We start from the raw sequence: 25,999 nt of genomic DNA, 5'->3' as shown, positions 1-25,999 counted from the left end.
GCTCCCATCGCTATAACCAGTTAACAGCTCATCAAAGCAGCACAACGGAGCACACAACGCATACAAGCATGAACAGCACAGCTTGACCCCGCTCAGCCCACTGTAGACCAGCTAGACCGCCCCAAGGTTGGGCATTCTTTAAGCTACCAACATTAGGTCACTCACTGATGCAGACGACATACGAAGCTACATCATCAGCCACACTCCGAGAAACCCACTTCTGGGATCTTTTACTGTATGGTTTCCGTAAGGTAGTCTCTACCCAAGGTTCCCACTGTCCCCCGATCTACGTTCAGTTTCCATTCTCAACTTCTCCCAAATACAGCTCCCACAGCAATATCTCGACGCTGTGCGATACCAGACGTACTGGAGAATTGATCACGATAATCCTTCCCCTGGCTACGCCTCCGGAACTTATATCTTCTCTCTCCGTGTGGAGCTGCCACCGCCGCAGCAACGGTGCCAACGTCACCCCCAATCTCCGTCATCCAAGCTCGTCAGCTTCAGCTTCAAGTCTGCCTGACTCCGTCCTAACATCTCAAGAATCCCCAAGATGGCATCTCTCAATACCTCGATAAATGGCCCGTCCATTAAGAGCAGTTACAGCAGTGTTGTTAACGGTGCCCCGCCATCCTCCGACTCTCCCACTCATGCTCATTGGGCCCTTTTCTCGGTCCAGGCCCCTCTTTTGAATGCCTTCCAAGACAGCGGAGCCAAGGAGAGTATTCTCAAAGTCCAAGGAACAGGCGGTATGTTACACAAGGGGATGTCTATCATCCCATCAGCCCGCTAACATGTATACAGAAAGCGACCTCGCCGATCTGATTGAGGACTTTAGCGAAGGGCGCATTCAATTCGCATTTGCCAAGGTCAAGGACCCCAACAGTGGCCTTCCCAAGAACATATTGATCGCATGGTGTGGAGGAGGTGTTCCTGAGCGAACCAAGGGCTACTTCACCAGCCATCTTGCTGCGGTTTCCAAGATCCTCCACGGATACCATGTTCAGATTACCGCTCGCTCCGAGAGCGATCTCGAAATTGACTCCATCATGCAAAAGGTGGCCGATGCTTCCGGCGCCAAGTACTCAGCTGGAAGCTCAGACAGTCCTCGTTCTGCTGCACCTCCTCCTGTCAAGACCAAGCCTGTCTTCACCCCGACAACCTCCAGCCGTGCCAACCCACTCGTCGCTGCTCGATCCAAAAGAGAGGAAAATGTCGATGAGGATGGGTGGGGTGCTGATGCTCCTCCTGTCACGAGGACTCAGATCGAAAAGGTCGAGTCTGCTTACAAGCCTACAAAGGTCAACATTGCTGATCTCAGCAAGCAACCCACGGCGACTACCAGCGGAAGCGCCCCCGTCAAGCGCGACGACACACCAGGTGACGTGGTGAAGGGCGGTTATCAACCCATTGGCAAGGTCGACATTGCAGCTATTCGTGCTCAGGCTCAAAAAGACCAGGATGACAGGCCAACTCCTGTGAAGGGATCCTACGAACCCGTTGGAAAGGTTGACATTGCTGCAATCCGGGCACAGGCTAAGCCTGCTGCCTTGGAGAAACCTCAAGAGGACGAGTCTCGACCTCTGTCGGAACGCATGTCTGCTTTCTCTCAGCCAGCTCAGTCGGAACGTCTAACATCTCTTCCTAAACCCAAGGTTGCCAACAAGTTTGGTGGCGCAGGAGGCTTTTCGGGCACAAAGGCTCCCACACCCGGCGGCTTAGGCTTTGGAGCTCCCGCTCCTGCCAAGTCTGCCCCTGTTGGTGCTGCAAGCCGTACGTTTGCTGATCAAGGCGGAAAGACCCCTGCCCAACTATGGGCCGAGCGAAAGGCCAGGGAGAGGGGGGAAGACACCGCCAGTGCTCCCGCCCCTGCTCCTGTCGGTAGTACTTCTCCTGTTCAGCCACAGAAGAGCGGAAGCGAGTGGAAGAGTGGCTACTCTGGTAAGAGCTGGGCTCCAGTGCAGACCGGTGATTATGGTCGCGGTGTACCTGGACAGATTAGCCAGGAAAACACAGGCGAGCAACCTGAGGATACACCAGCATCGCCATCAGGTGTGTCAGCTCTACGAGACCGTTTCAAGGACACTGCCCCTATCAGCGCAGGAGCCCCTCCCCCTCCCGCTGCTCGCCCTGCAGAGGACGACACTACACCGCCGCCTGTTCCTAGCGGTCGACCGTCGGGAGGCTTTGCCCTTCCCGGACTGCCTAGCCGACCAGCACCTGCAGATGAGCAGGACGACGAACGGGAAGACCCCTCCGCTTACCAAACAGCTGCAGAGCGTGAGAGATCCCCCTCGCCCCCTCGTGTTGCTGTTCCAGTCAGCCGTGGACCTGTGCCAGAAGTCGGCACCCCGCCTGAGCAGCGTGCTCCACCTCCTATTACTCCTAGCCAGATTGATGTGCCCAAAGAGTCTGATCTTGCAGACGACAAGGAGGTCTCATCTACCGCCCGTTTTGCTGGCGGTGCGGCTGCAGGTGTTGCCGTAGGGGCTGCTGTTGGGGTCGGAGCTGCTGCTGCAGCCGGCGCTCTCGAGCGTGAGCCCAGTCCAGAGCCAGAGCCTCATCGCGCTCCTGAACCCGCAGCTCAGCCAGCTCAAGAGTCTCAGGGAGGTTATCGTGCCGTGATCCAATACGACTACGAGAAGGCTGAAGACAACGAAATCGACCTGATCGAGGGCGATGTTGTCACTAACATTGACATGGTGGATGAAGATTGGTGGATGGGTACTAACTCACGAGGTGAGAGCGGCCTATTCCCTAGCAACTACGTTGAACTGGTGGGAGATGACGAGTCTGAGCAACCGGCTGCTGCTGCGGCGGCGGCACCTCCTCCACCACCTGTTGCCGAGCCCGAGCCCGAGCCTGAGCCTCAAGCTCCGGAGCAGCAGGCCGGCCACACGGCTGTTGCCCTCTACGATTACGAGGCGGCAGAAGATAATGGTAAGATGCACACTCACGCTAAAGAACCAGTTACTAAACCCTGCTTGCAGAATTGAGCTTCCCTGAAGACGCCACAATTACCAATTTGGAGTTCCCTGACGAGGATTGGTGGTTTGGCCACTATGCTGGACAAGCCGGTCTATTCCCTGCCAATTACGTGCAACTCAACCAGTGATATTCGGGCGTGCTTTATTATCAATAATGAGGCGAAAGGAATGTATTAAGCCTATGGGGTGGGGAAAAACTTGACAGTAGATGAAAGAACGCTATCAGCTCGCGTACAGTTCCAAAACAAATGATTCAATGTTCTATATTCATATCAATTGGTTATGTCGACAGTATTTGATACAATAGCTATTGCCGTGTACTTGGTAACGACGAGCTACGCCCATCGATCGGTCAGTATGCTCGAACATTGAACCGCACTCGGCTGTTCAGTCCGGTTACTGGATCTGTTTGTCCTGGTAATGCCACGTCCACCATCTCTGCGAGAGAACGTCATATATTAATTAATCAAGGAACAGAGTATTCGTAAAGGCTTTTACAAATTGTTTGAAGAGGTGTAATGATTCTTGGAGTTTTCATAGAGCCATGCGCGGGCTTATTATATATATCGTGGGGATCGTATTAACTTTGTTTGCTGAGGCAGGCCGCTTAAAAGAGGCAGTCACAGCAATCGATGCTAGAGGGCGACACACATCAGTATGTATTCGCTTCGGTTTGGTTTTGAGCATGCGCGGAGCTCAATTGGTGCTAGTCAAGAGCCTCCAATAGTTGATGACGCCAATGACTCCACGAGAGTTGACTTACCAGCACTCGCATCCCTCTTCAGCAACACAGCAACAGCACATGGCCGCCAGACAAGCCGTCAAGCAGCCGCCGCCGCCGCGCTTGCCACCACTTTGCTGAGGAGGTGCTTGTTGGTACTGCATGGGAGGTTGGCCTTGGGGTGGACCGTAATATTGCCCTTGAGGGGGACCATACTGTCCCTGAGGAGGGCCATACTGGCCTTGGGGAGGGCCGTATTGACCTTGGGGAGGACCGTAAGACTGCGAAACAAGATAATTAGCAACTGCGATCAAGGTTTCTTTAATGCGATTGGTTACGAACAGGTTGGGGATGCTGAGGGTAACCGCCGCCACCGCCGCCATAGTAATCTTGAGCAGACATGGTATAGATAAACGAAGCTGGTGTTGCTGCGATTGAGGTGCGTACGATAGACCGCCTAGAGGTGATGTATGATGAAGAAGCGCAGGCAGGAGAGGTGCCGCCTTAGAAAGAAATGATGGAGATGAGGGTGGAGAAGAAGTAAGGTATGTTGCGCCCGCCATGTAAGAAGTATCAAGGTCACGGGCAGCGGACCTTCAATTGGCCATCGGCAACAGCCTAGGTACTACCTAGACAGCCATCTTAGAGCATTTGGAGCTGGAGCAAGGAAGAAGCTTGATCAACCAATTAGAGGCTCGTAATGCCTGCTTTGGGGAGGATCCCCGTCACCCTAAGGTCTGTCTGATCGGTAGTGCGGCATGAACGAGACGTTACTCTTGGGGAGTAAGAAAACGTCTGACCTTGGGGCAAGGTGCCAAAAATACTCAGTCTATGGTCCACTAAATCTACACCGATTCTAGGTTGAATTGACCTGAGTCCTTTTGTCACTTAGGCTAGATGTCTCAAGCTTTCTTGCCCCCCCCCCCCCAGGTTACCATGAGTCTATACTGGAGGTCGAGCATCTCGAGATTCAGATTGATCAACTGATGTCATTTTCAGCCAAGAACAGATGTGTCACGAACTTCTTCTCCAGCCACAACCCGCCGGTTTCTCTCCAAACGCCATCCCCCGGTAACCTAAACCAGTCTATCATCAATTGTAGATGGCTACCATCATTACGAAACCTTTGCCTCCTAAGACGCGTAAAATATACCACAGTTAGCACTGCTCTCGGGTTGCCCGTGCCGTCCTTACCGAGAACGGGCCACTGAGGTTCTGTGCTGGCAGTTGTACTTTTATTCGCTTGGGCCTCTAAGCCACTTCCAATTACCAGTGGTCTCTGTTTGATGAATCAACAGAAGTCCCGAGATATCTGGTATTGCTTGCATCTTGGTGAACATTTCTTGCAGATATGTTTCTCCTATCCTGGCAACCAATTAGTGACGATTTAAAAATGTTGCTGTGAAACGAGGCCCAGGAAGGTAAGGAAATGTTGAAGTCGATTCTTCAAACTGCAGCATAGTAACCGCCGTTGCAATATTTATTGGGTACACTGTTAATATATAAGTCGATCAATTGTGAGTTCTTCGCGCCAACAAATCTCATTCAAGGTCACAAAACCCACAAAGACACAACAAAATGTCGAGTAAAATCACGTGTTCTTTTCGTTCCAGACTGCAACCGCAGTCAAATACAAAAATGGCCTTCCAGAACCTGATAGAGATTGCATCCACTGCTTCAAATCATTAGAGCATGGGACTCCCTGCAAATCTCATGCCTTTTATCCCGTGGCCCTCCCCTCCGTCATGAAACTACCGAATATGCACAACGTGACATGGCCGTGTCCAGTTCTCTCTGATCTACTGCTCCTCCTCGCCCTGGGGCTCCTCAATCTCCTCCTCCTCATCATCGTCGAAGCTGCCAGCAGGCACCTCGTACAGACGGAGGATAGACTTGTTCGGGTCCTTAACGAGGACAAACTTGGCATCTTGGCTCTCGCTGCTGAGACACATGTCGGCGATAGTGCGAACAATACCCCAACCGTTGGAGAGAGACAGGTTCATCTGGTTAGCGAAATCGCGGGGCTTCCAGCCAATAACGCCCAATACGACATGCTTGTCATTGGAGCGGGGGGTAAGACGGGAAACAAAACTGCAAATCGATTAGCAAAACATTCAGGTATCAGTAAATTAGCAAACTTACCCAAGCTTCATCACGTCTGCGCTGGCAAGGATGCTCTGCACTGTCCAGCGGGCGAGCTTGCAACTGTTGTTCTTCATCTCGGTAGCAACAACAGCACCACGCTGGGTAACAAGCTTGCTTCGCCAGTCAAGAGCGCCACCACTGCCTTGAGCCTTGCTGTCAAACTCGTTGAGAGCATGGATGCTGACGTGCTGGTCCTCGCCGCTGATGGCGTTCCTCTGAACGGCGTCAACCTCTGTTCGGACGACAAGGTGGACAGGCTCCTCCTCGTTGAGGGAAAGGTCGAAGCGTCGGTACTTGTAGGCCTTGCTGGCAGGAGGGTCGGTATCCTCGGAGGAGTTGTAGAAGGGGTTGCCGTGAGCCATAGTGACCTTTGACGACTCGCTCTCGATGACGACCTGGTTAGTGAAGTTATGGTTGATGTAGGTGGCCTCTTCGGCGAGGGCATTGGGTTGGTTGATGGTGTCCTTACTACCATCGGCAGCATCGAGAGGAGCATCGGCGGCATTCTCATTGACTGTCACCATATCAAGAGCGGCATTATCACGCTTGTCCAAGAAGATCTTGTTACCCTGTCGAGAGATGACAATGTCCCAGGGGTAAACGGATCGAGGAGAGCACATGAGCATGGACAAAATGCTGTCTGTGGCGAAGATAGTTGCCTCGTCCTTCTCGGCAAGCTCTTGAATTACGGGATCGGATGAGGTGGTAACGTTGTAGGCAGCACGGTCGATTGGTGTAAGCTTCTTCTCGGCGCCCTTGACAGGCTGCTTGTCGTAAGAGCGGTCATAGTGGTAGAGGAAACCGTAGTCATCAATATCCTCGCCCTCATCGGTGTCGAGATTCAGCTTAGCCAAGCGGTTGAAGTCGATCTCCTCAAGAAGCTTCCACTCGGCCTTGACATTGATACTGGCGTCTCGGTTACGAGCAGGCTTGTCATAATCCTTCCAGCCAAAGCGGCGACCGCCACGACCAGCATTGGATCGGCCACCTCGGTCGTAGCCCTGTCGGCCAGCGGCACCGGCGCCGCCTCTCTGAAGCTGGGTTCGTCCGCCACGGGCACCGGCCTGACCTCCACGTTGGCCACGGCCACGAGTGAAGACGGCCCCGCGGCCGTATCTTGACTTTGTCGAGTCTCGGACGTTACTAACGACTGAGAATGTTGATTCGTCCTCGGCGGGAGGGGCATTAAAGGTGATGGCGTGGCTAGAGCCATAGACTTGTTGGTCTACAGGAGTGATTGCGGTCAGCCAAGAGCTCATTCAAGACGAGTGTGATCTCGACGGAGAATAGGACAACACGACAACACGATATGACCTACCTCGGAAATTCCTGTTGTACTGTGCCCGTCCGCCTCTCTCTCTATCCTTGCCCTCGGCAGTCCAGTCGGCCATGCGTCCCAGCTTGTCACCCTTGGAGAAAGGCGCATATGGTACGCCGTTGAGGGTGGTCTCTGTGGTGACTGCAGGACCCCAACCGTCACCGGCGGGGCAGCTTTCGCAGATCTTGACGTAGTCGAGAGAGTCCGCCATTTTGGGAAGAACAGTATCGATGATTTCCTTGCGCTTTCGGGTGCGCGATAGACGAAATCAAAGAAGCTCGGTGTTGGCTTCGGAAGCGGGGGATGCGTCAATCAATCTTTCGGTTCACAAGCGATGCTAGAATTTGGACATCCACGACGAATTTGTGGTGGGGTGGAGTGGGGCTTGAAAAAAAACAGGTACTCAAGCCCCGCGGTGCTGATTGTGTGCCTCAGCCACTCAGCCACATTTATCAGGCATAGGGTAAAGCTGTAAACTTCAATTAATATGTCAATATAAGGCAGATCGCTTTGAACGAATATAGGTCAAAGTTGACTTGTGATGTTGCGCTCCCTGGACGGTATTATGCTCCTCTTGTTGTTTGCAAATAAGAGGATCACAGGAGAGATCGGAACAGATGTGATTCCAACGGATTTCGTAACTTATAACAGCCACAATTGTTAGGGAGATGTACTGGAGATATGCTCATAGTTACAATGTCAAAACATCACAGCAAGTAGGAACATCCAAACAACAGCTGCAAACTCGAAAAACACAAAACAAACTCCTATTCACCCATCATCGTGTCCTTGCCGCTGAACACATTGTCGATAGCATCTCGCACCTCAAACTCCTCCATCACAGCACCAAAGCTTGACCCAAGTCAGTATATGCTGCTGGCGTAACATCGCGGAAAACTTACCCATAGCATCTAACTTTTCGAACGAGCTCTTCACTCAGCTTTCGGAAGTCAACCGCCTCCAACTCATTTGCCCTTGGGTGTGACATGAGCATACCCCATGACATGATAGGAGTTACCTCACCATCGAGGTCGATACTCTTACTTAGATCCAGTAAAGTGGCAAGGTCTGCCTTTGGAACTTCCCATGTCTTCTGGTTCGTATCGCCATCCAATGGAATATGAGTTTTCCCGAAGGGCAAACCTGGCCTTGTTTCTGGAGCCGGATCTGGTGGGCACGATGCCATAAGTGCATGCCCACAGGGTTCGCCTTCAGGCTCAGATGCTCTCTCAACCATGAACTGAATATGCGTCATGCACGGCCTCTCGAGACTATATGTATCCGTAGTCTGTTAGCTGATCTAACCATCAATATGTCCTGCCAAAGCTCACCCATGGCGCAATGCAACTCGCGTCATATCACACAGGGGGATCACTGGGGATTGTTCGAGTAGGAGTTATCGTACGTTAAAACGAAGTCAATGCCCGCCTGTTCCAGCTCAGGGTTTCCACGATAAAGCGGCTGAGGCATGCCGTGTGGCTGGCCTGCCGTGGAACCTTGATTGACGGCCACAGGTAGGTTCATTGGTGAGCCAACCGATGGCGCTGTCGATCGCGAGGTCAAGGGCGGAGAACTTGTATTGGCCGAGTCAGGACCACGACTCGTCGCGCTGCCTGCTACATGCGGGCTGCTATGTTGAAGCCCAGCCTGTGCCAAAGTGTCTCGCAGCCGTTTGTTCTCATCGGCCAATCTCTCCCTATCCAATGAAACGTTGCTGAAGACTTCTTTAAGGCGAAGAACTTCATCTTCCAGTGCCTTGATGTAGAGCTCCTTTCTTTCGCGATGTGTTCTGACAAAGGACACATGTCAGATACAGGTATTCGTCAAGCTTGCACAACATTACCTCTGTGCCTGACGATTCAACTCTTGACGCCTGGTCAATGCAGGCTTGCTGTTGGGCTTGGGCCCTCGCTTCTTGGGCGGATTTCCGTCTAAAGCATCAATCAGTCCCGTGAGCAGCAACACGGCAACGGAGTCATGTCTGAAATGCTTACCGCGCGTCGTCCTCTTATCGGTAAGACTCTTGTAAAAATCGGGATCGAGGGCGGAGGCCGCAGTATTGTCATCCTCTGAGCTGGCGACAACTCGATCCGGCGAGAGTGACGAAGAGAAGGAACGCTCTGTTGCGCCAGCAAGATTGGCATTGAAGGCAGCCATACTGGCCGCCTATGAGTAGTGTCGGGCGTTAATCACCTGGACCCCAAGAACTATGAAGCAGATGAGGTTGGACACAGAATCGCCAGAATAAAACTGTTGTTTGTAGAAAGGACTGTCGTGGCTGTGCTCTGCTCCTGTATCATTAACCGTTGGGGATCAGAGACGCCCCAGTTGCGTATAATGCCGGTACCCGACTATCAGGTTGTATGCCTTTTTGTAATTCACAGGAATTTGATCAGTGAGAGGCGATAAATACACACCACATTAGTGCCACATAGTGATTTGAGATACTTGAGCAAAGAGGTTTATTGCTTGGTCAGATTGATGATCGTGCGCAATTCTAGAACCGGAGAAGTCGTTAACGTATTAGTCAGAGTCCCGTGTGAGTCGGCGCCACTGAATCACCCACTGCATCACTGCATTGGGTCCAGGCAGTTGTGCAGCATCCCATGATTTCAACCTGGGTACAAACTCAATGTACCTTTTACGGTGATGCACCTTACCTTAGGCAACCGACTAAGTTGGAAGGTTCCAACCAGTCAAAGACATCTTTGTAAGGGAGGTAAGCTGAAGTACCTCAGGCTGCGATGTTCGGGTGTCAGCATTGACGACTACACTTCAAAGGCAGGTTCTTTCGACATTGGGATGGTTAGGTCCCTTACCTTGGGTTAATAAGGAGCTAACGGCGAGGAATGTTAATTAATACTTCATATCATCAACAAGGTATTAGAAAGAGAGAGAGAGCGTCACTAGGAGCTTTGGGACTAGTTTAGGCTTCTGAAGCGGCATAGAAGCGTCCGGTTTGAGAGGCCGGGAGTCTGATTGACAGTGGAGGCATAGATTTCCGTCCCATTCTTGTGAATTGGCGTTGCCCCGCACTCGGTACCCCATGGCCGCGAACGGACGGGCTTTCGCATCCGCTGTCAGTTTAACTTTGATTCGCAATTATCCAGTGGTGTACTATCATTGATCCTTTGAAAAGCCATAATAATCCATCTACTCCGTACTGTTAGACACATCACTATCTTCCAGAAACAAATGAGGGCAATAAGGAGGTAGATACAGTTTCTCGCAGCGTTTGAAATAACGATAGGGATGTCATTATGTAAACAACCCAGCATTGATCGGTAGCATTCTTGATCACTTGCCAGAAACAAGTCCAGACGTTACTATTCTGATGGGGGGATGTAAGAGATGATACTGGCAATAACAAGGCAGGGTCGACAGCCCCGATCAAGCTTGACCATGGGTCTGAGGCGCTCATCTTGAAGTGATTTAGGTTGTATCGTCTTACAAATCTACTAACAAGACAGGCGCTCTATCTTCTATCACTATTCACTACGATAACGTCAATGAGTGGTTATAGGATATAATCTAAGATCACTCGAGAGTTACTTGCTCATGGGCAGTTGATTCTGTGTAAACCCTGTCAATATCTGACAGATCAAAGCAACGTAGTAAACACGACACCATATTTCATATACAATTTAGGAAGTATCAATACTAGCCTGAATCCAATACAGAGTCTCAATAATTACACGAATAAATGATAATAGATGTTTACAAACTTCACCGACCTCAGTTGAAGTAGTGGTCAGACCAGTGAATGTGCTGAGAGATGGTAGGTAATCGCCATGCAGCGTACAAGCGCTTGGTTTCTCAAAGTTTTCATCGGATTTGAGAGAGCTATGAGTCTTTGGGAAAGGAAGGTCTTTCCGAGGAATAAGACAACGAGGTCTCGACTTTCAACAACCAGAAGGCAAGGAAAACGAATGCTGAGCACTCTGGCTTCACACTATTTCACCAGCTTCGAAATCCTGTAGTTCTTTGCAGGGAATTCATCCGTTCCTCGTCATCCTTGTGAGATAGACATTACATACTGGACACACACGATAAAGTCACTACCCATACATATGACTGGATGCAAGAAAGTGCCAATTCACCGACTTCAAACAAACAGTTACTCAATGTGCCTTGAAGGTAACAGTTGCATGTGGCTTCATATTCCTCGATTCCCCGAATTCTAGCTCGATGCTCTCAAAAGACACTTGAAAGACGAATCACTGGCAAAAATACCGGCAGTTGAAGTGGGTGCATGAAATGTGACTTTGCAGCCGTTGAATGTTGGATGCTCAAGCATTAAATAAGTGGTGTTATTGGTCATGGTTACGCATCTATTTTGGTCAGGGGGTGAAGCTGGAGGCTTGTGCAAACACTCAGGGTCACCAAATGGGTAACATGACATAAGAAGATGGTGACCAGTATTGCAGCTAAAATCTTGGGGTGGGAGGGGAAATAGCACCAGCATCAGCTCATTTCTATGGTGAACCAGAGACACTCGTCCAAGTAAGTCTTGATTGCCCCAGTTGAACGTGGAGTTGATCATTCGGCGACGCAGAAGAGATGAGGTCAGCCCGTGTGAAAAGAAGAGGCAGCGGTGAGCAATAATAACATGGCCCACGAAACATATAGAAAATATGCGAACATCCCACAATAGCAGCATGAGTAGTCACTGGGTGCATCAACATATTGATCATGCACTCTCCATCACTATGCCCATATTCATAGTCCTTGTCGATGTAATTGTGACAAAGCCACTGTATCTGCGCAGCTAACCTACACTTGCAACCCTCCTAACTCATTGTAACACTAATCGAGGAAGCGAGCATGCAATTCCTCGAGCGCAGGCAGGGAAAGCTACTATAGAATTAATCAAGACAACAATCAGTCGCACGCGGTATGAGGAGAAAACATTATCAACCTTGGATTATGGGTTGCCATGCCGCTACTATGAAATCACAGGCTCGATACTGCAACCCTAAAAGCGAAGCTATAAGGTAGTGGTTTAGCTAATAATTTAACACAGCGCAGGAACGATCGCAAGGAGATGTGGGAAAGGCTCATGAGGGGGACATAGTAATTGCGGCTTGACGAAATGTTGCCTCTGGACTTGCTTCTGCTTCAAAATGTCCGGTCCGTTTCCGCGACGCCCGTTGTTGGCCAGTGGCCTGTTTAATGATAACCCTTTGCAACCCTTCATCTGGGGCACAGGATGCTTACTTTAGATCTACCTCCGTCGACACCTGCATCTGCATCTGCACCGACGGCCGCGTCTGCGCCTCCGGGTAAGACAGCAGCAAACCGAACGCCATTGGGCTGTCGATTGGTGGACAAGATTTGTGATGCTGCCACAGGAGGCGGAGATCATCAGTTTTACGCTCTGCGATGTTCGTGCTGCAGCTCAAAAGAGGCACCTGATGAAAGAGACTTTTTCCATATTTTACACGAAGTCCCTCTTCGGCTCTCAAATGGATTTATGGAAGGATAGTTTGGGGATGGAATCTCGATCGACACGAACAGTCCAATGTCTTGCCTTTCGTGTGATACCTGGAGGAAGGAATCTCAATGTTTCCCCCTTTCAGTCTCTCTAGTCTGTCCATCCCATCGACTGCACCCTTTTATCAATGTAACAAAAACTTTCGTTGCTGGAAGAAAATGGAGGGGGGGACCTCCAGGGACGGGCCTAGGATTGCATGAAACAATGCCCGACCTAACAAAGGCTGGTGATAGTACAACGCCAAACAAACCAAACACCCACCCCACTACACACCGTCATCCTTCTGATGGACAGAAATACTTCAATAGGTGTCAATGTCATTGGAAATCACTTGAGTAACTACCTGGTATTACATATTTCCGGTTTGGCGAGCATAGCGAATAAAAAATCCATATGAAATTGGGGGCATTCAGTTGATATCAACAGGGTTCAAGAAGCAAAGGATCGCAAAGCCATTGATTGGAAAGCGGGCGCCGGGCACCCACTGCCCAGTGGAACATCATGGGTGGAGGCCATAGCTTGCATCAGGACCCTCAGTGAAGCGCTGTGAAAAAAAACCCATACCCGCAAGATGTTGTAGCTTTGCAGGGCTAGGAGCTTGATTCCCGGGAGATGGTGGGTGGTGATTGGTCCAGCAGCGCATTCCCCCGCTTATTGTATCATGAGAGGAACGCGCTTTCACGATGGCCCAAGGAGCCATGGCTCACCTAGGCCAAACTTTGTCTTTCTTCCCCTTCGAGGCTTAACGGCGATTCTTAACCCCCGTTCTGCAGTATTAAGCAAGCTCCCGAGGACTGAATAGACCAGACAACTTCAAAACCAGATCTATCGATTGTGCTGTCAATTCGAGTCGACTTCCTTCTACCTCACCTCGTCTTGTTCGAGCAGGTACCCACGGTCACGATCACGGTACGGTACCATCACGGTTGGCCCCGTTCTCGGCTACACCTAAGGCGCTCGCACGCTTAGACAAAGTCACCCTTTGACTTCCAGGCGTTAGGATAATTCGATCTCGACCTTATTTTCTGGTTCATGCTTAGAACTTGTATAGCGTCAGCCCGGGAACCCTCGCTGTCGACTCTCAGTCATGTCTCCGAGTCTCGCGGGTCTGTAGTTCTGGCGCCCTTGCCAGACCCCGAGTCTCCCCACTTGTGCTTCTGCTGGAGCTGCCAGCTATCCTGACGTCGGGCCCTGGCCCAAAATCCCACGGTCGACGATACCTGCGAAACATCGATTGCACTATCTATTTCTGGTTTGCACGTCAGTCGCTTTTGAGATAAGATGGACTCCCCGTCCGGCGCCACCCTGGCACCCCCGGCAGTTGCCTCTCTAAGGGCACAACAAACAACTGCTATGGAGAGGTCTTTGAGCCAGGACATCCGGGAAGAGCGCGAGGAGCTCCGAGAAGCTGCTGAACAGACTCTCAATACCATCGTGGACCTCAATCTCGATGGAACAATTAAATGGGTCAGTCCCTCGTGGACTGATGTTGTAGGCACCCAGTTCGAGACAGTCAATGGCCTGCCTATCTCCGACCTGATAGTTAGCGACAACAAGAATGTGTTCACTGAAGTTGTCGAATCCATGAAGAAAGATGATTCTCGGAGCCACCGAGTCCGATTTGCTGTCAATCTTGGACCCCTCTCGAAGCTTTTACCTGTCGACGACCTCGAAAATGACCCCGAGAACGAGCAGTCACATGCTGTGGACCTTGAAGCCCAAGGCATTATGGTATACGACAGTGTCTCGGGTGGAGAGAGCCATGTAAGATTCGTCGATGTTGGCTTTCTGTGCAATACTGATCTCGTCTAGACAATGTGGATGATTCGCCCCTGGATAGCTCCACGAGAAATCAAGATCGACCTTCCCAACGTAATCGTGGACTCGTTAGGCTCAGGTGCTGAAGTTCTGGCGAGCTATCTGACTCAACTTGCTGAGAGCGGACTTGATGACCCCGAACAACAAGAGCCTCCGCCACCGGTCCTCTGCCGCATTTGCGAACGCCAGATCCCTCGATGGTGGTTTGAGAAACACACCGATTTGTGTTTGCAAGAACATCGGGCCGAGATGGATGTTCAAATGGCACAGGAAAGCCTGACTGAGCATCGGCATTCGATTGTCAAGGTGCTCGACGCATTGGAGGCCCGCAAGAGTAGGTCACTTGCTGGTGATCAGACGCCTGTCCCGGTCGCTGAATACAAAGGTTTGCCAATTGGGCCGCCGCCATCAACCCAGTCGTCACCTGGTAGCTCATTGCCTCGATCGAGGGAACGTTCTGGAGGACTTGGGCATACTAGGGCACGCTCGTTCGCTATTCGACGACCTCAGGCTCGAATTGTCGAGCTGCTCATGGATCTTTGCGATACCGCTATTGAGATTAGCACACCTGCGATAAAGGAGTCCTCAACCCAACAAAGCGGCGATTTTAGAACGCAATCCCCACAATCCGAATCACGAATATCACAGGTTCTGCAATGGCAATCACCAAGCACCAATACTCTGGAGCAGGAACAAGGATTGGCTCTGTTGTGCGCTGATACGGAGAAGGTTGCTAGGAACAAGGTCGACGCTGTCTTTCGTCACAGGAAAATTATCGAGTATGCTGAACGTATTCGTATCGAGCTTGCTTGCCTTGTCCAAGATTGTATCGACGAGGCCCTGAGGAAGGCAGCTCGCATAGCCAACGGCGAATTGACCGACTCGACAGAAGAAGAACGGCTCAACTCCGAGTACGAACAATGTGACACATGTGATGAAGGTACTGGAGAAGACGACGATATACCTCCAGAACCCCTTGTCTCTGAGCCTCAGCATCTTCTGCAGCGAGGCAGCGAAAGCTTAACGGAGCCCCTGAACAGCCCATCTGCGCTAGCCACGGCCCTACGCCAAATGAACCTGTCTGAAAACAAAGATCGATCAAGACCAACATCCTTTGTGGCCTCTACTAGATCCAGCAGTCCTAAAGAGTGTCCTACGCCCAGATCGCACTTCGGCGGGCAGAGTAGCCTTGGGGTTCAGGCACGAGACACTCGTAGAGACTCGGTCTACCTAGAAGGCGACTTTCTTGATAGCGAGGGCAGCTTTCGATCGTCATCAGTGGCATCTCGTAATGCACCAAGGACCGAATCACCCATATCTGAATTTGGAGACCTCCGTCGCGCCGCGAGCACGAGAAGGCGACACCGAAGGAGTCTGATTTTACCTGGCACTTCATCCCCTCACCGGCAGGAATCACCCTCGAGACCGGGACAGCCGTCTTCGCCCTTACGCATCAAAGCAAGGGGATTTCCGATGTCCCAAGAAGGTGTCGTGTCTCCAGAGGCGTCACCTATGCTTCCGGGCAGTGACTTTAGTTCACCTGCCACACACAGTCACAGACATCACCGGAGGCAATCTTCAGCAGCCATTTCTGATTTCGTCATGAAGCCTCCGCCATCGCCTCGCCTAGGTGCAAATCAAGCACCCCCACAACCTCGCCCAACCCAGCCATCCATCAAAGATTTTGAGATTATCAAACCTATCAGCAAGGGGGCTTTTGGTAGTGTGTATTTATCAAAGAAGAAGTCTACAGGAGAGTACTTCGCAATCAAAGTACTCAAGAAAGCTGACATGGTCGCCAAGAACCAAGTCGGCAACGTCAAAGCGGAACGAGCTATTATGATGTGGCAGGGGGAAAGCGACTTTGTTGCCAAGCTTTACTGGACTTTTTCGAGCAAAGACTATCTATATCTGGTGATGGAGTATTTGAATGGTGGGGATTGTGCTTCGCTAATCAAAGTTCTGGGTGGTCTCCCTGAAGAATGGGTGAAGAAGTATCTTGGTGAGGTTGTCCTTGGGGTTGAGCATCTTCACAGCCGAGGCATTATTCATCGTGATTTGAAGCCAGACAATCTCCTTATTGACCAGAAAGGCCACCTTAAGCTTACAGATTTTGGCTTGTCTCGCTTGGGATTGGTCGGCCGGCAAAAGCGAGCATTGAATAGTGAAAACTCTGATGGAACGCCAGACCTGCTCAAACAAGGGCCCTTTGCCCGATCTGCCTCTATTGCTTCGTCAAGATCAGCGTCACTTGATCTACACGGACATACCCATTCCCCTGGCCAGACGCCTCAGATGACACCCGAAGTTGGAAGCTTGGCACAACCTTCTTATTTCAGTCTAGGCCAAGAGCCCCGTCGAGTATCAGGCACACACCGAAGCGACAGTGGTGGTAGTGAGACACTTGCCCGTATGGTCACCAACTTTTCCTTGCATGACGCAGAGATAGCATCCCAATCCAACAGCGTCAGGTCACCGCTAGATGAGGAGGCAGTTGCGCAAGGCTCACCCGATCTACCCATGAGTGTTGGTTCGAGAATGAGCATGGATAGCCATGCCAGGAACTCTCTACCACTCTCCAACATGATGCCACCTCCAATGGCGCTTTTCAACCCTGAGGATACAAATAGACGTTTCGTGGGAACACCTGACTACCTCGCCCCCGAAACTATAAAGGGTGACAAACAAGATGAAACCAGCGATTGGTGGTCGGTCGGTTGTATTTTGTTTGAATTCCTCTATGGTATCCCACCGTTTCATGCCGGTGAGGCCGAAGAGGTTTTTGAGAATATCTTAGCAAGGAAGATTCAGTGGCCTGACGAGAATGAATGTGAGCCCATTTCCGAAGAGGCAAAAGATTTGATCAATAAGCTGCTGTGCATGGAGCCTCACCAGCGCCTAGGCTCCAATCGCGACGATAAGTTCGCCTCTGGTGGTGAAGAGATTCGCCATCACCCTTGGTTCCAGGATGTCAATTGGGAAACGCTTTTGGAGGACGAAGCTCAATTTGTCCCACAGCCTGAGAATCCCGAGGATACAGAATACTTCGACGCCAGAGGGGCAGTGTTGCAGTCTTTTGCGGAGGAGATGGAAGATCAGGCGTCTCCTCAGTCCTCCGCAGCTGGTTCTGAGTACGCCGAACGGCCACACGATGCGCTTTCGCGGGTCCGGTCTCAGGTCAACTCTATAAACCGAAAATTGATGCCACTGCATATTCCCCCACATGTCCGCGATTTGAAATCGAGACGTCTGAGCGAGCCGGTGGCGATGGATGACTTCGGCTCATTTTCATTCAAGAACCTACCTGTGTTGGAGAAGGCCAACAAGGACGTGATCCAAAAGTTGCGAGCCGAGGCGCTAGCCACGCAAAGTAAAGGAACATCCGTTAGTCCCGGGGCATCCAGCAATGTTATATCACCAGGGCCGTCGCTCGAAGGCAGCCCTGTCCTATCAAACCCTGTTTCCAGAACTATCTCTAACGCCAAGGCGACAAATCGAGCACAATCGCCGTCTGGATTTGGTCATACAAGTGCGTCTCCCAACCGAGCCTCCCAACCCTCATCACCGTTGTTGGTTTCATTTGTCGCTGGTCAAGGTGCCGATGGACGACGAAAGGCATCAAGTAACTCTTCCAGCCTATCTCACCAATCAACTGCCGCATCTCTGCAGCCAAGCTCGGCATTCGAGATACCCAAGGTGCCCCCAAGCCTGCAAAAGGCCGCCACAACGGTCGCAGCATCGTCTCCAGTCCAGAGTCGCAGTGCAGCGCCACCTCCTTTGTCACTGTCCCCCCAAAAAACTATATCAACACCACGACAGTCTAGCAATTCATCTGCCGGACGTTCGAGATCACTTACTGTGGGCTCTCAATCTCAGGACGGCAGTCCCGTTGCTTCTGACATAATGCACCATCATCGAAATCGGAGAAGCCAGGTCTTTGACATGTCACCATCCTCATCAGATAACGAAGGCGAGAAGCATAATGCTCTTCTCCGAGTACAGAGGCGCAGACAGAGCTCAAGGCGGCTCTCACAGATTGCCTTTGATGGAGGCCCTACTTTCCGGCCTCTTGATGTGCTGATTTGTGAAGATCACCCGGTATCTCGCATGGTCATGGAGAAGTTGCTTGAAAAGCTGAGATGCCGTACTATATCCGTACCAAATGGATCTGAAGCTGTTCGATATTCGATGAGCGAAATCAAGTTCGACGTCATTTTCCTCGAGTATCAGCTTCCTCAAATCAATGGAGCTGATGTGGCACGAATGATTCGGGAGACCAAGAATGCCAATTCTCACACGCCGATTGTGGCCATTACAGCTTACCTCAAAGAGCTTCAAGCTCCACACTACTTTGATTCGTTAATCGAGAAGCCCATCAGTTCGTCAAAACTTACTGAAGTTCTGCGCGGATTGTGTCAGTGGCGGCCCGAGTCACCAGGTCAATCATCAAGCATGCCACGCCCGATTCCCATGGGAATCCGCAAAGCCAACTCGCGACTTGAAGACAGTCCGACATCAGGCTCGTCCATCTTTGCGAGTCGACTGGGAAATGCAATGATGTCGAGCCGTGAGGACTCGATTACATCATCACTCTTTGGTGATTCGGAATCTGTGACGACTGATGAGTTGCCGGTTGTTGTTAGTCGCAAGCCAACAAACGAATGGGACGAAGGTGGCTTGAACATCACAGACAACAACGATGCCTCTGAACCCCCAAGAAAGGGAGTTCCTCCTCTCGTGGCTCAGCAATCCGCGCCGGCTCATATGGAACACCGCACACGAGGCAACGATAAGCTGAGAGCGAAACGAGAAGGCCCTGAACAGAGAACTTTGGAGGGCACCGAATCAGCTGATGATGAAGACGAGGAACTGGGAAGTGGTCGAGAAAAGCACCACGGCCGCAATAGCCAGCAGATACTGAGCAAAGCCGGTCTGCCCAGCTCGAAGCTCGGCATCGAAATGATGCGGGCCAACAGTCACGATAGCTTGACGGTGGGCTCAGAAAGCACGCCTGAAGCTGTGACGCAAGTCGTGACCACGCCTTCAAAGGAGATGGAAACTGGAGTTCTGGATGGTGAAGTGGTTGCGGAAGCTACTGCACGTACTCCTCCTGATGCAGGACTGAAGGGTGAAGGTGTCACGCCCAAGGCGGACAAGGATGGAACAGACAGCGTAGACGCCACACCTCGGCCTTTGACAGTTGTCAAAGGAGACGGCGATGGCGGTGATGATGAGGAAGCGACACCACGGCCAATTGGGAAATAAAAATTCCCATACAGGCTCGGTGCCTGAAGTGAGCTACTGGGTAGACATGGTCCACGAAGATGTTGTGCATGTTTCGTTCAGTATCTTCAAGTTGGAATTTCCTTTGTATCTATGAAATGCAGCGTGGCGTTTGAGCGATGACAAGTGAGTCGACTTGGACTGAGGATGAAGGCTTCGTATGCAAGTGGATAGCCCGGCGACCAGGAGGAGGGGGTTGCAGGCGAACAGACTGATCTGTGTGAGATGCTCCAGGGTTTCCCACAATATAGGAACTGGAGCTTCCCTTAAGTTCGCCATAGTTGTCATGTGTTTCTTGGGGATGGGAGCTATGCAGAGATGAGAAGCGGGCCATATAAACTGACGGGGATAAAAACAACAAGAAAAAATCAGGACGCAGCTACTGAGGCATGGACACTTCGGCCCCGGCTACAAATATAAAAGAGGAGGTGTCTGAATGTCTGGAGCGGTGTTTAAGCAATATAGCAGATATAAAGGCCATCACTGTGGATTTGATCATAACTAGGTACTCAATTGTTTCTACATTCACTTGTTAGCTAAACGCACACGTACTGTTCCAAGCCCAGCATACCACGGCGAGTGTTTCAGATTAGTATACTGCGCATGCAATGCCGACTTCCTGTACCCATGGCGTGGTTTATTAAGTTGCAATTCGTAAAAACGTATCATGCCAGCAAGACTAAAGGAGCTGGAACAGAATTAACGAAGAGGAAAGATAATCATAGTGTATGAAGATTTCATCTTCACCCACAGTGGTAGGTCCGGTCAAAGCAAAAGCAAAGGAAATATGAAGAGAGAGAGGGATTGATCATAGCCCAGGGTCGGTAGTCATGAGTGAATATTCCGTCGAGGCAGCTTCGACAACAAATGACAATCAAGCAAATCCCAGCAGAAAAACCGTCAGATAGTTTCATTGTGGAGGGGATTGTGGGAGCGTTATCCACCAACTCAGTATGCATATGTGTTATGGTTATTACAGAATGGGGGAGGGTTGGAGAAGTTGAGAGGGGGTATACAGCAGGAGGGTGGATAAGATGTTCGAGTTGCTTGCACGAGGTAGGTAGGCATCTGGGACACTTGTCTGTCACCAATTTTTGTTAGTTATTGTAAGTGCTGCATCATCAGTAATGGATGACCTGCGTGTTTGTAATAAGCCATCACTCGATGGCCACTGGTTTGACAGTGATACCGATACAAGGAAGTAACTAGAAAAAGAGAAATGTTACACACGCGACAAGTTTCTAGATGCAGACAAGAAGTTCTCGGTATAAGATTTTGGACTAGTTGGTGTCTGACTTTTTATTAGTGCATCTCGTCGCGGGTTGCCTGTTATGCGAAGGTTGTCAAGATGAGCTGAGGGAGTGACTAGACAGATGCAGTACGTAAAAGATTACAGGCTACGGAGTGGAAGCGGGGTCTGATTAGCAGCGATGGAGGTATTTGTCTTTTTGCCGGCTATTCTAGACCATGAGCAGACATTGTAGCCTGCCACGGAGCCTCGCACGCAGGTTTATGTTAGTAGTTAAGTCAGGACGTAATTTGGTATCGACGCAGAAAATTAAGCTTTTGTTAAGCTTTTACCCTTAAAGCAACAAGATTAGACACCATGGGTAAGAGCATGATCCAGCATGTGAATTGAGTTGGGCAAAGGGTCTTTTCTTGGTCCATGAGTGTGTGTGTGTGGGAAGGTTGCACTGACCGAGGCATGTAGGCTGGCGAGAGGGACCCGTCGATCCCACCACAACGACCTCACACGACCTCTTTCCGCATTAGGTGGATGTCGTCAAAAGAGGACCCACCAGATGTACTTTTGTACCTTCTCTCCAGTTTTTCATGCAGCGAACTTTTCCTGAGTCTACCCTATTTAGGCCTAGAGCACCAATGCCGAGACGCGCAGCTGCGGCTCCCGACAGCGCCGAGGCGGGAAATGGAAATAGCAGAAAAGGAAAGGCTTGGCATCGGTCGACAGGTATCAAAGGGAAGCAAACGACAAAAGGACAACGAGGAGGCCGAATATCCGTGATATGTAGTGATAGGCATGAATTAAACTATCTCCCGGTGTCTGAAATAGGACACCGAAAGGTAAAAAAAAAAAAAAGGTGGGAGGCAACAGAAAGGGTTTTGAATCAAAAAGGCACAGACAGGTCAAGTAAGAAAACGGGCCGTAAAATGAGTGGTGCGGAACGCGAGCATTCAAAGCGCCTCGAAACAACAGAAGCTCAATGGCTGAAGCAAGTCAAGAGGATCCATTGAATTTTCCATTTTAGAGGGTCAAGACCCTGACTCTCAACTCTTCAATGCCATGATGCGAGTTTTTCCAGCAGAGATCGGCCTCGTTCCCTGCCAACGGCGTCGGCCGAAACAAGTCAGGCGGGTCTCGTAGATGCCGTTTTATCCGGGTCGCTCCTGGTGTTTTGCGAATTGAGCCAACGTCTCTGTCTGTCTCTTGCGCGCTTTTGCTCGCGTGCGTGGCTGCCCTCTCAAGATAATGAGCGAACCCCAGGTTCTTCCTTCTCCGAATTGGATCCTCTTGTTCCAGCCTCCAGCCTGTTACGCTTCGGTGTTGAAAACGTGCTCCTCCCCAAGCCTCGATTTGTGTGAGCCTCATCCATAGTCTAAGTACACAACGACGTCATTGCTTCTAGTCATCGTCATCAATGACTTTGGACTTTTATCACGCCTTGATTGTGATTGACAATGCCCAATCCCCTGCTGTCGCGCCGCATTGTGCGCTTTCAAACGCCAATAACATGCATCTTATAAAAAATCGGCTGTCCGTGGCTCAGGATCTGGCCTGGATCTCTCGGCTTCTGATGGATAAGGATACCAGAGGACATGGGGGGCTCCATCCCATCCCATCATGACCCAACCGGCGGATCTCATCATGCATTGCCCACCCAATGCCATGTCACCTACCCCTGGTGTTTCTTACATAGTTCTAGAGCTAAACCTACAGCCCGCTTTTTCTCTCTGTTTCGACAGCTCCATCTCCCTCTAACGCCCACGCACACATACGTCGGTACATTGCCGCAAAGCTCAAGCTCTGGTCCCTGAGGCAAAGACGAGGCGGCGACAGTTGCTTTCGGTCAAGGAACGGGACACGGGAGCTATCCTCTGCTGCACACCCTCCGAATTTGACCCCAGAGATCGACTTTCGTCCACACGTTCTCCCACGAGGTTAATTTACGTCTTCTTACTGGCTGGTGCTTCTTCAAGATGCCCGTCACACTCGTCTTGAATATCCGAGCTCTTGTTGCTGTCTATCTCGGTCGTGATGTAGTTCAAATACTGCCCTTCCTCGCGCCTTGAAAGCCGTTGGGTTCCCGTTTCTCTCCAGAGCCAAGACAAGGCAATTCCAAGTCTTGAATTCCTCAATTGTCCCCGACCCATCTAACTCGGGCCTTCGGCACTTCTTCTTTGCCTCCAGTATAAAACTTTTTCCCTCCCTTGGTGGTTAGCATTTCCGCTTTGCGCATGGAATATACATCTTCTTCCATCTAGTTATTCCTGCCTCCTCATAACAACAAACCCCGTGCACAATTATCGGATCCCCTTAAATTAAGCACCTCATTTGATCACCATCACACTTGGATCTCAACCCGAGGCTCCAACCGCCTTCTCTCAAAATGGTTCATAGGCACCATCATCATGAGTCTACAATCCCAGGCGAGATCCCTGTCCCGCACGGTCCTCCAGACAGCGATTCTGAGCACATCTCAGATGAGCCTATCGCCTATGCTACTGCTGATGAGCGTCGCATCTTCAGCCATGTAACCCGCCCAGACGACTCCTACACTGAGGACGGTGTCTACTGGGCTGATCTGCCACTGGCTCAGCGTTATCGGTTCGTTTCAAAGGTAGACAACGATGCTGCCAAGGAGGAGGCCAAGACTGCTTGGTCTATGTTTAAGGAGGATCCTCTATCACCTTTCTCGTGGTATTTCCGCCATGCTGTCATTCCTGGCGCCGGTCTTGGTCTGGAAGGTTATGTCCTTTTCTCCATTGGCAACCTTGAGCCTCTCTTCAAAGCCGTTTGGCCTGATTGTTGGGGCAAGGAACCCACTACCTGCTCTCATAATTGGATTGCCTCCGTGACATACCTTGAAATCATCGGTATCATGGTTGGCCAGGCTGTTGTTGGTGTAAGTTCTTTCTGCCCCTTTTATTATTGTATATGGTGGATTGTACTGACTGCTCGTAGGTTATGGGAGATTGGGTCGGTCGCCGATGGGGCCTCATTCAGGATGCTGCCATCATGTTCGTCGGTCTGCTCATGCTCACTGCCTCATGGGGCCTTACCCTTCAAGGCTGGGTTATCTGTTATGCCTGGTCTCTCTTCTTTTACGGTTTCGGTGTTGGTGGCGAGTACCCCATTACAGCAACTTCTTCTCTTGAAGGTGTTTCTTCTGGTGGAAGGATCTCGACTCGTGAAGATCGTCTGCATCGTGGTCGCCGTGTCACCACGGCTTTCCTCATGCAGGGCTGGGGCCAGTTCGTGAACCAGGTTATTCTCATTGTTCTGCTCGCCATCTTCAACAACGGCAAGAGTTCGCCTCCCTACAGCAAGTCGGCTGCCCAGTATACTTTCCGACTGTCTTTTGCATTCCCTGCCATCGGTACGCTCTGGCTCCTCTACTATCGTACTTACCGCATGCGCAGCGCTGGTAAGCAGCTCGCTGAGGCAAAGAAGCGCTCTAACGTCACCGGCTATGACGTGAACGCTCTTCGCCACTGCTTTACCAACTTCGGTGGACGTCTCTTTGCTACTGCTGGTACTTGGTTCTGCAACGATGTCTTCTTCTACGGCAACAAGCTTTTCCAGGGTCAATTCATCAAGGTCATCTCTCCTGACAGCAAGTCTATCTTCACCACTTGGACCTGGAACCTTGTCAATATCACCGTCTCCCTGGCTGGCTACTATCTCGCATCTCTTCTCATCGACAACAAGATGTACGGCCGGAAGATGATGCAGCAAGTGGGCTTCTTCATGTGCTTCCTGATGTTCATTATTCCCGCCTTCAAGTTCGACTACTACACCAGTCCTGCGGGAATCCATTCTTTCCAGGCCATGTACTTCATATCGTCCTTCTTCAACCAATTCGGTCCCAACTCGGTCACCTTCCTCGTGGCTGGTGAGGTATTCCCCACGCCCATCCGTGCTACTGCCCACGGCTTCTCCGCCTGTATCGGCAAATCCGGCGCTCTTCTCGCTTCCGTTCTCTACAACTACATTGATGACCAGACTAAATTCTACGTCGTCCCATGGTTTGGTCTCGCTGGCATGCTTCTGACATGGATCTTTCTTCCCGATACTACTGGTCTTGATCTTAAGGAGCAGGAGCGCCGCTGGTACTATATTCGGGATGGCAAGGAGAGTGAGTACCACGGTGTTGCTGTCAACCCTACTCATTTGTCTCTCTGGGAGCGCTTCCGAGGTCTCGGTAAGAGTTACGACCCCGAGGCTGACTGGCGGGCCAAGGTCCAGGATATGCGTACCGAATGGGAGCTTGTCCAGGCCAGCCGCGGTCCTAAGGAGACTGAAGGTGCTATGCCCAATGACGGCGAGTTCTCGCCTGAGATTCACGAATTCTTCAAGCGCTCTAGCCCCAAGCACATTGGTCGTCGCGACGAGTCTCTCATGGTTGACCCAATTAACGAGAAGACGGCTGTGCCGTCTGATGATTCTAATTCGAAGTGATCATGTCCAAGCATGGTCGTATTCGTAGCGAATCACTGCATTACACACATTTTAACATGTAGCAGTGAGCGGTTTACAGCATGAGCTTGGCGTCTGGGTTTAATATATCATTAGTTAGTAATTCCTGGTTTCGGAATTTAAAAGTTCGCGTATGTCAGTTTTGATATGTGTGGGAGGTATAATTATGATGTATGTTTAAAAGGGGGGGGGGCTTGGATGAATCATATATCAGACTTCGGCTTTTCACAATACGTATCTCGTATCTCGTTCTTGTCCGACCAATGATCAGAGGTTTGGTTACATACAAGTGATGTAACGATAATGGGCCAGTTGCAACTCCAAGTTGCGTGCTAGACTATAATATAAATATAAAAATATAATGCCTGATCAAAGGATATGCTGATAATAAAACAAAAATGCGACCAATGCCGCCGTAACTCTTGGTGGTATCTAGAATCGAAACTTATTCCTGCGGTGCACCAGGCACATACTCTTAATGATGCTAAAAATAACAAAAGGGAAGAAGGGAGAGCGG

At 50.7% G+C, this 25,999-nt stretch overlaps 6 protein-coding genes across 6 annotated transcripts; 3 read left to right on the top strand and 3 right to left on the bottom strand.

Moving 5' to 3' along the window:
* Positions 1-181: 181 nt before the first annotated feature.
* On the top strand, positions 182-3,380 carry FOBCDRAFT_7128 (uncharacterized protein). Its single transcript, XM_031182877.3, has 3 exons — positions 182-749; positions 805-2,940; positions 2,991-3,380. The coding sequence occupies exons 1-3, from the start codon at positions 554-556 to the stop codon at positions 3,113-3,115; spliced, it is 2,457 nt and encodes an 818-aa protein (XP_031043645.2). The 5' UTR covers positions 182-553; the 3' UTR covers positions 3,116-3,380.
* FOBCDRAFT_7125 (uncharacterized protein) lies at positions 3,321-4,155 on the bottom strand. Its single transcript, XM_031182878.3, has 2 exons — positions 4,051-4,155; positions 3,321-3,989 (listed from the first exon to the last, which is right to left on the bottom strand). Exons 1-2 carry the CDS (start codon positions 4,108-4,110, stop codon positions 3,747-3,749), a joined length of 303 nt encoding a protein of 100 aa, XP_031043646.2. The 5' UTR covers positions 4,111-4,155; the 3' UTR covers positions 3,321-3,746.
* A 989-nt stretch (positions 4,156-5,144) lies between these two features.
* FOBCDRAFT_212684 (eukaryotic translation initiation factor 3 subunit D) lies at positions 5,145-7,834 on the bottom strand. The gene is made up of 3 exons (XM_031182876.3): positions 7,172-7,834; positions 5,851-7,078; positions 5,145-5,799 (listed from the first exon to the last, which is right to left on the bottom strand). The coding sequence occupies exons 1-3, from the start codon at positions 7,380-7,382 to the stop codon at positions 5,508-5,510; spliced, it is 1,731 nt and encodes a 576-aa protein (XP_031043644.1). The 5' UTR covers positions 7,383-7,834; the 3' UTR covers positions 5,145-5,507.
* FOBCDRAFT_212678 (uncharacterized protein) lies at positions 7,792-9,667 on the bottom strand. The gene is made up of 5 exons (XM_059609344.1): positions 9,166-9,667; positions 9,015-9,102; positions 8,577-8,960; positions 8,074-8,442; positions 7,792-8,023 (listed from the first exon to the last, which is right to left on the bottom strand). The coding sequence occupies exons 1-5, from the start codon at positions 9,326-9,328 to the stop codon at positions 7,939-7,941; spliced, it is 1,089 nt and encodes a 362-aa protein (XP_059463903.1). The 5' UTR covers positions 9,329-9,667; the 3' UTR covers positions 7,792-7,938.
* A 4,279-nt stretch (positions 9,668-13,946) lies between these two features.
* Positions 13,947-19,748, top strand: FOBCDRAFT_124733 (uncharacterized protein; the record flags this gene model as incomplete). The annotated part of the gene is made up of 2 exons (XM_031182863.2): positions 13,947-14,429; positions 14,478-19,748. The coding sequence occupies 2 exons, from the start codon at positions 13,947-13,949 to the stop codon at positions 19,746-19,748; spliced, it is 5,754 nt and encodes a 1,917-aa protein (XP_031043631.2).
* Positions 19,749-23,073: 3,325 nt separating this feature from the next.
* FOBCDRAFT_7063 (major facilitator superfamily domain-containing protein) lies at positions 23,074-25,776 on the top strand. The gene is made up of 2 exons (XM_031182861.3): positions 23,074-23,908; positions 23,968-25,776. Exons 1-2 carry the CDS (start codon positions 23,393-23,395, stop codon positions 25,462-25,464), a joined length of 2,013 nt encoding a protein of 670 aa, XP_031043629.2. The 5' UTR covers positions 23,074-23,392; the 3' UTR covers positions 25,465-25,776.
* Positions 25,777-25,999: the final 223 nt, after the last annotated feature.

The sequence above is a fragment of the Fusarium oxysporum genome, chromosome I (assembly GCF_013085055.1).
Source record: "Fusarium oxysporum Fo47 chromosome I, complete sequence".
Classification (NCBI taxonomy): Eukaryota; Fungi; Ascomycota; class Sordariomycetes; order Hypocreales; family Nectriaceae; genus Fusarium; species Fusarium oxysporum.
Note: the sequence above shows the minus strand (reverse complement) of the source record. Positions and strands in the feature narration are given on the sequence as shown.